General features: G+C 39.7%; 1 protein-coding gene across 1 annotated transcript; it reads right to left on the reverse strand.

Annotated features, from left to right (window-relative positions):
• Positions 1–7556: 7556 nt before the first annotated feature.
• LOC141637447 (uncharacterized) lies at positions 7557–7958 on the reverse strand. The gene has a single exon (XM_074446925.1). The coding sequence runs from the start codon at positions 7956–7958 to the stop codon at positions 7557–7559; it is 402 nt and encodes a 133-aa protein (XP_074303026.1).
• Between the last annotated feature and the right edge of the window lie 2856 nt (positions 7959–10814).

Here is a 10814-nt window from a genome sequence, read left to right on the forward strand (position 1 = left end):
GATTGGCACTTCCACGTCCGTGACTTTACCTTCACCCTCTCTACCCCGTCTTTCACCGTTGACTACTGTGATAGGTAGACTTTCACCACCTCCACCTTCTTACCTCCTTGACTTTACCCCTTCTAGGAAGCGGAAGAGAACTTCCCCTGTTGTTAGGGAAGTCGGCGAGGGGTCTAGACAGACACAGACACAGGCCGGGCACGCGTCCGCGTTCACGCCCACGCCTACACCTACATCCTCTGTCCCTCGGTCGGCTTTACCAACTAATTTTGCTGCACCTCCTACTTTTGAGGCGCCCGAGGTCATGGACCATGGGCGTCGTGATGGTATTTTTTTGGATATGTACAGGAGGGTGGCTTGTATGGAGCGGGATCAGGCACTTGCCTTATTCCCTCTTTACGAGTACCACATGATGAGAGGTCGTCCTGTTCCAGCTGGTTGGCCACACCCTTTCTTCTACCGGTACCCGGCGGAGGGGTACCCTCAGCCAGAGAGTGAGGAGGACTCGGCAGAGAGAGAGAGAGAGAGAGAGAGAGAGAGAGGAGAGACTCTGAGCTGAGTTTGAGTCTGCATTTGCATCTGTTTTGCATTCACGTTTATTGCATTTCTGTTTGCATTGTCTTTTATTTTAAAAGGAAAAACCAAAAAAAATGAAAAAATTCAAAAAACATTCACTTTTTTTTTTTGCATATAGGTTGAGTCCGAACGGTAGATTTCAATGATGAAATTGCACTACTTTTGGTCCTTTTTACTTAAGCCTTGCAAAAATTAATATCTTCTAACTTTGTCTTTTTTCAAATCTACGAGTTAATGTTAAAATTTAGCTGAACGAATAGACTTGACCTAAAATCTTGGCAACCTACTCCTAATTTCTAAGGATTTAGAGCTTTAAAACTGGTGTCATTTATGACCAGTTCATGTAGGATTGTGAGTAGTTACTCCTTGCATAACATGTATCATTAATTTGCACATATATATGAAATTCAATTGCTTTTTGCTTACATACATTCGGATTAGTGGTTGGTGTCACATGCAGGGAGGTGCTTACATTACCTTTCTTCTTTTTTTTTACCCCTTTAACTCCACATTTAGCCAAATTTGCCTTTTGACCCTTAGCTACACCCCAAACATAGCTTGCCTTGTCAAGCTAGTTTAGTGTTTGTTTTACGATATATTGTCTATCGCGCCGAATTTGGTTTGTTTTTGATAATCGGAGTTGGTAATATATGAAGAAAGGAGGATAATGAAATTGAAAAAAAGAAGTTGAAAAAAAAGAAAGAAAAATAAAAAAACCGAGGAAGAATGAAAAAAAAAAAGAAATGACTTTATTCTACTCCTATGTTGCTAATTCTATCTTATGAGGAGTTTAATATTTTGGTTTGGTGAGTTTGTATGCCGGATTAAGGGCATTGTGCTTAATTTTGATGGATTAGAACCGAATATTGTTTAATTTGGTTCTGTTTAGGTAGCTAGCTTGGCTTATTACCTCACATATCCAAAAATGTTTTGCCCTTCTTACCCATTACCTCACTTTTCCATACTTTTGTAAGCCCTCGGCTATGACGGGACCTTGTTTGGTTGGAATGTATGTGCGGTAGTTAGAATTGTCTATCATATTAGTTGCATGCATGTTTATGTCGGTCGTAGTTTAGGTGAGCGGCTATATTTCTTTCTCACTTACATTCATATGCTTACCCTTTGCTTCATGAGAGAAGAGTGACCCGTGAGAGTCCATTATCAAAGGTCTTGCAAAGCCGACGGTTCAGCTTTATTATAAACATCTTACAACTCGTTTGTATTTGACATTTATGCTACAAGTATTAATTTGCTTGCATTAAATCGGTTTAAGTGGACAATTTGTAGCTAACTCTGAGTTTTCTTTTCCGTTCCATTAGTTTTGCATATAGTTTGCTTGGGGACAAGCAAAGGTTTGGTTTGGGGAGATTTGATATGTGCATTTTATATAGTCTTTTTTAGCCTTTTATGCACGCATTTCAATGTAATTCTCATAGTTTTATACTACGAAATGCCCCGAATAGTCTACTTTGGTTTGTTTGGCTTTACTTGCAGGAACAGACCCGAATGTAGCGGAATCATGCCTTTTATTGCCCCTTTAGCTTGCATTTATGGAGATGGAAGAATTGGTGTGGAACTACTACTGCCTCGAGAAGCGTAAAGTGGTCTCGGAAGCTAAATCAACGAAGCAAGGAGCTGGTTCAGTAGTGATTGACTCGATCGAAGGCTTTTGTTGGCCTAACTGTTCGATCGAGTGCTTAGGGTGAAGAGAAGACCTCGATCGAAGGGTCTGTTGCCTTCGATCGAGAGGTGCTATTATGGAGGTCCTCGATCGAGTAGTCAAAGTACTCGATCGAGAGGTATTTGTTGGGAAGTGTCCGATCGAGAAGAATCAAGTTGCTCGATCGACCACTTTTCTATCTGAACGCGAGATTTTATCGCGTGAACTTATTTATTTTTTTAAGTTGTGTGTTTAATAAATATCTTTCCTATATAAAGGAAAGACGTCATTAGGTTTAGGAATCTTTTAATCACCTATTACTCTTAATCATTCAGTTTTCGAGCATTAATCTTGTTCGACGTTACTTTGCTCTATATTTCCGGATCTCAACTTTTGTAATCTCTCTTACTCTTTTCTATTCAATTTAATTCTTCTTTGCACATTTTAATTCTTGTCTTTAATTGTTGTTTTAATTAGTATTGCCATCGGTTTATGATATTTCTTCTTAATCATCTCTTTATAATGTTTTCTATTGCTTTATTAATCTTTGTTAGTTTTATTATCGCCATGAGTAGCTCATTCTTTTATTGCTAGTATTAGGGGAGCCATGATAGTAAAACAATGATGTTATAATTAGATTAGGAGGTTTTACATGTGAGAATTGATTCATGACAATATAACTGTAATTGTTTAATTGAGTGCACGCTTCTAAATTAATTAACCCGGTTAGATTCAGACCTAGATCGGAAGATTGGAATGAATAGACCTGTTATGAACAATAGATTACTCTAATGAGGGCGGAAGCTAAGTTAGTAGTATTTTAGGGCGGATAGCGGACTGAAAGGACATTTCCTTTACTCTTCTCACATTAGATCGACTGACCATACCTTTAGCAGAATTGTGTGATATCATGGTGAACCGACATCCTGGAATTTCTCTCTATTTTGGATCACATCCTTTCATCCTTATTAGTTTTATTGTTGTCTCTCTCTTTGCCTTTCATTTTGTTAGTTTAGTAAACAAATCAAACACCCCCCATTTTGTGACCGTGACGGACTAAGTAACAAATGGATACAATAGCCTCCTTGTGGATACGATACCCGACTTACCTCTGCTATATTAGTTAGAGCCGATTGTTTGTTTTTGATAGGGTTGTGACATCCGTGTCACCAACTCCTACAAGTCCACCTACAACCTTATTTGCATGTTCTTAAACGCATGTACGGAAAAGTAGGGACATTTATACGGCATACAACTCGCATATAACGACAATTAGTATATGTTCACATTAACACATCCAACACACCTTTCTTAATCGCATCATCATCAACATGTTGTCACATAGGATATTATCAAGCTTGCAACAATTCCACAACACTATGCAAGAAATATGCAACAACCATATGCATCATACACGCCCCATTGCCCCCGCATGGTGACCGACTTAAGTTAAGAGGACAATGGCACAACCTTGGGACGTCTCCCAAACTTGCTACAAGTTCTCTAATACTCAAACCGGGTTCGTTTTAGATTGACTCACCCTAGTTTATTGGTTCATTGACTTAGGCTCAAAAACCGATGCTCTGATACCACTTTGTAACACCCCCATGAGTCGGGACCCTTTCCTTTAGGCCTTCCCAACACACGGAGGCATCACAAGACTTGGTTTCCCAAGTTTTGTAGTGCGAACAAGAGAGTATAGAAATTCCAACTCAACAACATGCAATAGATAAGTTATAGTTAAGTGTTTACAAGTTGTGGGATATAAATACCATCCTGATAGTTATACAACCATATCAAAAAGTAAGAGTTTAATAGTCAAAAAGTTAAGATAGACCCAAGTGATGACGACTAGTGAACACCGCTCCCAAGCCCTTAAATGAATCATGCTAACCTGTCAACACTGCTCCCCATATGGGCGAAAATCACCATATGGTTCACCACAGATCATTAAAACCCAAGTGTTAACTTTAATGATAAAAATGTTCAATGCATGTAAACTAAGCTTACCTACATATGACAATGTAAGGTGAAACCAACAAGGCACAATGACAGATAAGAAATCACCCTCCAACATATCCACACAACCGGTGACCGGGACACACCCACGACGTCACTAACACACACAAGGTACTCGGAACACGTCCGTGGTACCGGCCCTGAGTGCGACTCGAGTCCCCCTGCCAGACGTCGTGCCTCACCACACGAGTCCCTCCGTAACCCTACTACTAAATGTGCACATCCCCCTTGGAGTGGGAAGCTCCAAAGGTGACTTGAGCGGAAGACGGTTTCCCAACCGCCTCCTGTCTCCAAAATCGGAACCAAAGATCCTATAACATCCTCCAATATCCAACAACCAAGAATAAGCCAACAAGTCCAACAACACAATTATGCAACCACATTACCAAAACAAGTATAATCATGTTCAATTCTTCACTAATTCATTTCTCATCATTTTGCTCTTTAACATGTTATCATGCAATGTAATCCTTTTTGTGACAATTTACTATCTTCATCTTAACCTAAATATCATAAAATCATCTTAAGTGATAAACCTAATTACCAAAATATGTTATAATGCAACTATCATGAGACAAATGTAATTAGTGATAATAAATGAACAATTAAACACTAATATCACCATAGCTAAGTAGGGAAAACCCTACCTCAAGCTTATCTTCACCAATCCACAAGCTACTCATTAGAAATGCTCCTCAATGAAGCTCCCTACACATATTAATTACCACAATCTACTATGATAACCATACTAATTAAATCCCCTTTAAACATCCCCTTTAATTCATACAACCTAAGGATACATTATTGTAACTTGTAATGCAAGGTAATTAGTGGTATTTTGAATATATGCGCCTATTGGAAAGATAACAAAATTGCTATTAGCATGGAGATATTTGGAAAGACAACAATTTATGTTCGACTTTATTAAATGAATAAAAATATGCTTTTATTTTTTTCATTAAAAAATCATTATTTATAATATAAAACAATTAATATACATAAATAAATTGAAAAATTTTATATTTTTAGTGGGCCGGGCGGGTTGGCCCGTTTGAAAAAGCTCGTGTCCATGTCCGACCCATTTACTTAATCAGGCCAGGCTTGTCCAGCCCACGACCCATTTTATAGAAATTTTTTTGTCTAAACCCGCTAAAAATAAGGGTCGGATGGGTTGGGTTATTGGGCGGTATGACCCATGAACAGCTCTAGATGATATATTATTACTCACATTTCACCAAAAAAAAAAAAAAGCAAGGACTCTAAACTCCTCTTATATGAAGTCTCCACCTACAATAAATAGAGTATATTCTATCACAAACATTTTCTCATACTATAATATATGTGTACATTAAATACTACTGAAAATAAATGACAATAACTAACATTAATTACTCATAAATCTACCCAATTACCAAAACCCCCCCAAATTCTATGGTTTTGGTGTCGTAAATGAAATTATAGAAAATACAAAAGTGAAGGTATGAGATTACTCACTAGGTGATGAGGAATAAGAATATGTAAACAATACTCCTAAATTCCTTCAAACAAAGTGTAGATCTATATTCTTGTGGAAAGGGATTGTAGAGAGAAGTGAGAATGGTTTAGAGAGAGATTTTTACGGTTTATAAAATGAAAGAACACTGTTTATAGTCCTTTATATATCAAGCCCAACATGGAATATAGGCCCGCGTAGAAAACTGGGCTAAACCCGGTTCACTCGGTCGAGTGGGTCGCACTAGGTCGAATATACATCTCACTCGGTCAGCTCACTCGATCGAGTAGAGGGGCACTCGGCCAATTGTTCCCTCACACTCGATCGAGTGGATCACATAGAAGGGAGGGGTATTACAATCATCCCCCTTAAAACGCACTTTGTCCCCGAAGTTCACATCCACTCCACATACATCACTTCTCGCCAACTCTCCACAACAATCATGTCCCTACAAATTTTTCTCGACATACGGTATTCAAAATACAACAAGGGATAATTAGTTATATAATCCCCACTCCATAAGATGAAATAAAAGACTAAACTAGGCAAAATGACTCATACTCGCGCGCGATGCTCTACTTTCTTAAAAAGAAGGTTACAACCTCGTAATCGGACTCATATATGCTCAAAGAGGTGAGGATAGCGCTCTTTCATGCTCTCTTCCGCCTTCCACGTTGCTTCCTCCACCTTTTGATTTGACCAAAGGACTTTTACTAGCACTGTTTCTCCGTACCTTGTCTTCCTTACTTTGCGATCAAGGATTTCCTTAGGAGTTTCGACATATGATAGAACACCATCCAACTCGATGTGCTCCACCTCTAGTACATGGGTCGGTTCGCTCACGCACTTCCTTTGTTGTGATGCGTCGAAAACATTGTGTACTCTCTCGAGTATTGGTGGTAGTGCCAACCGATACTCCACCGCTCTAACTTTATCAAAGATTTCGTAGGGACCTATATAATTTTGGCTTAGCTTGCCCTTCTTGCCAAAACTCATCACTCCTCTCATGGATGATACTTTTAACAACACTTTGTCACCCACCTTAAAAGAAATGTCTCGGCAATGTAGATCCGCATAGCTCTTTTGTCGGTCTTGTGCGGCATTCATCCTTTGTCTGATCATGTTCACTTGTTCAATGGTGTCTTGGATCATTTGTTATCCTAACACTACTACTTCGGCACCGTCATTCCAACAAACCGGACTCCTACACTTTCTTCCATATGGAGCATCGAATGGTGCCATGTCGATGCTTGCATGGTAGCTATTGTTATATGAAAACTTGATTAAATCTAGATTCTCTTCCCAAGTGCCTCCAAAGTCCATAACCCAAGCTCTCAACATGTCTTCTAACGTTTGTATCGTCCTTTTCGTTTGTCCATCCGTGGCCGGGTGGAACGCGGTAGTCAAATTTAAGCTAGTTCCCATCGACTTTTGCAACTCTTGCCAAAACCTTGATAGGAATCTAGAATATATAACGAACATGATGTCCTTAGGCACGCCATGCATCCTCACTATGTGCTTCCCATAGAAATTTTCTAACTCGGCCTTGTTCCAAGTGTCCTTTATTGGGATGAAGTGAGCGGACTTGGTAAGTTGGTCAACGATTACCCATATCATATTGTTCCCTTTCGGGGTCCTTGGTAAACCTCTAAAGGTTGCACCTTGCCTTGCGGTCTTTTGTGCTCTCCCTTTACTTAATGACAAGTCAAGCACTGAGGGACAAACTATGCTACTTCCTTTTTTTATGAATTGCCACCAAAATGTCTTCTTAAGGTCTTTGTACAACTTGTCACCACCCGGATGCATCGATTAAGGTGTAATATGTGCCTCTTCCATGATCCTCCTCTTAAGGGCGTTGTCATTAGGAATACACCATTTTCCCTCAAATTGAAGACTACCACCCTCATGCATATTAAACTTTGAATTTCCACTTATTCTATATGCTTCCATGTACTCCCGGATCTTTGGATCTTCTAGTTCATTTTTCAATTTCGGCTCTAATGTGAAGTCACTTAGAGCATCCCCCTTTTGTATCCCATGAATTTCCATATTGCCCACTTCTTCCTTCAATTTCATCATTGATAAGGCGGTACAAATGGAATGCACCGACTTCCTACTCAAGATATCGGCCATCACATTGGCCTTCCCTTCATGGTATACTATTTCCATGTCGTAATCGTCGATCAACTCGATCCATCTTCGCTGTCTCATATTCAACTCCTTTTAGGTGTAGATATATTTTAAACTCTTGTGGTCGGAACATACTTTGAAGGTAGCCCCATAGAAGTAATGCCTCCAAATTTTCAATGCGAAAACCACGGCACCCAATTCTAATTCATGAGTTAGATATTTCTCCATATATGGTTTAATTTGTCACAAGGCATACACGATAACTTTACCCTCTTGCATCAACACACGCCCGAACCCATTCTTGGAAGCATCGGTATAAACTTCTATGTTTTCGCTTCCATTTGGCAAAGTCAAGATTGGAGCGGTGGTCAAGCGTTCCTTTAATGTTAAGGATGTCGTCTCACAACTCCCGTCCCACTTGAAACGATTCTCCTTTCCCATCAAAGCGGTTAGAGGCCTTGCTATCTTGGAGAAGTCCTTCGCGAATCTCCGATAATAACCAGCCAAACCCAAAAAACGTCTTATTCCCGCCTCATTCTTGGGTGACTCCTACCTCGACACGGCTTCGATCTTACTTGGATCTACTGCCACGCCTTCCTTGGATATTACATGCCCCAAAACTGCAATCTTCTCTAACCAAAATTCACACTTGCTCAACTTGGCCTAAATTTTGTTGTCTCTTAAGGTTTGTAACACTAACCTTAAATGTTCTTCATATTCCTCTTTTGTCTTTGAATAGACCAAGATGTCATCGATGAACACCACCACGAACTTGTCCAAATATGGTCGAAAGACCAAGATGACATCTTTGAATAGACCAAGATGTCATCAAATCCATGAAGACCGCTGGAGCATTGGTTAGTCCAAACGGCATCACTATACTCATAGTGTCCATATCTCGATCGGAAAGCGGTTTTGGGAATGTTTACGTCCTTGATTCCCAGTTGATGATAACCCGATCGTAAGTCAATCTTGGAGAATACCCCAGCTCCACTCAATTGATCAAATAGGTCATCTATCCTTGGTAACGGATACTTGCTCTTGACGGTGACACGGTTCAACTCTCTATAGTTGATACACAATCTCATAGTACCATCCTTCTTCCTTACGAACAAACCCGGTGCTCCCCATGAGGACACACTTGGCTTAATATACCCCTTATCCAACAACTCGTTTAATTGTTTCTTTAATTCCTCCAACTTCATTGGACCCATCCGGTAAGGAGCCTTAGATATTGGCCTTGTCCCCGATTTGAGTTCCACATTAAATTCCATGGCTCTCTTAGGAGGTACTCCCGATAATTCCACCAAAAATACATCCTCAAACTCTTCGACTATGGGGATGTCACTAGCCTTAGGTTCTTCCACTCTAGTGTCCCATACATGATGGCATAAAAGCATGGGACAACCCCTTCTCAGACACGACTTTAACGTAGTTACATTGATGCGTTTTACCTTTGGTTTAATCATAAAGCCACAGTATGACACCCTAATTCCCTTAGGACCCTTTAGCGAAACCTTCTTTTGATGACAATCTATATTGGCCTTATACTTTTGTAACCAATCCATGCCTAGGATAACTTCAATGTTTTCTAAGGGAAACTCGGATAAATTGGCCGGGAAGTCAACCTCCCTAACCCTTACCGACACGTCTTTAAACAACTTGGTACATGTAATGGACTCTCCCGGCGGTTCACTACCTCATCCTTTACGCTATCGAACTCCCCTAACCCCAAAGTTGTTACATGACTCTTAGAAACAAATGGGTGTGTTGCACCCGAATCGAAAAATATAAAGGTGGGTATAGAGTTTATAAGAAAGGTACCTGAGACGACATGAGCATCCTCCTCTACCACTTATTTCTCTAAGGCCATGAGCTTCCCACATTTCTTTGCACCCCCTTACACGGTACTCACGGATGTTGTTGGTCGGGCCTCCGAAGATGTTGGTCTTCCTGTAACACCCCTAATTTACAGTTGATATTTCTTTAATTTATTTTCTCAAATTTCATATTTTATTTTCCGGGAAAATATCCTTTTCTGATTTAATGGGTTGATCGAGCTTGAGTTTGGTGACGACCCGCTTGGTTTGTGGGTTTCACGCGTGGTTGTGATATATGGGTGGAGTTTTGGGCTTAATTTGGAGTAAACCCATGAGCTTCTTCTATAAATAAGAAGGGAAACCAAACCCTTGCTTTTCTTTTCTATATTTCTCACAAAACTCTAAACCTAGTACAGGTTTGATGATTTATTGTCATGAATAATATGTTTCATATGTTTGTCCATGTTTCAATGTCCTAGTTATGATGCGCATGTGGTTTATGCGTTGTTATGGGTGTCATGTGCCCAGGGTTATAGCTGAAGTTTGTATAACTTTGAAAATATGATTCAAAAATATGGTTGAAGCTAGTGCAACCTTGGGTTATGACTAAAGTTATGGCTGTTTGAGATATGACCTTGGAAATATTAATCAAGGTTATAGTTGGAACTAGTATAACTTTGGATTACGAGTTAAGCTTATAGCTGAAACTAACGTAACCCTAAGATTATGACTCAAGCTTATGGTTAGAACTAGTATAACCTTGAATTTCATGTTAAGGTTATGGTTAGTATATCCTCCAGTGGTATGTTTAATGTATAGTCGACGTTAATGTACCTCGCATCCAGAGTTCATGTTATGACTAAGGTTACTATAACCTTGGTTGTTTATACTTGCTTCATATGTTGTATTGTATGCAGTGTGTTATATCCTTTGTTTTCATTTGTGGATCGGTTACTCTTGTTCATATGTCGGTAGGACAGTCAGTTAAGCTGTTCTACTGTGTTGAGTCGTGATGTTATTCACGCATAAATCGTACAGTCAGTTAAACTGTGCATTTTCATGAGTTTGACAGTCAGTTAAACTGTTCTAGTGTGTTGAGTCGTAATGTGGTTCACGC

The sequence above is a fragment of the Silene latifolia genome, unplaced genomic scaffold, assembly GCF_048544455.1.
Source record: "Silene latifolia isolate original U9 population unplaced genomic scaffold, ASM4854445v1 scaffold_112, whole genome shotgun sequence".
NCBI classification, from domain to species: Eukaryota; Viridiplantae; Streptophyta; class Magnoliopsida; order Caryophyllales; family Caryophyllaceae; genus Silene; species Silene latifolia.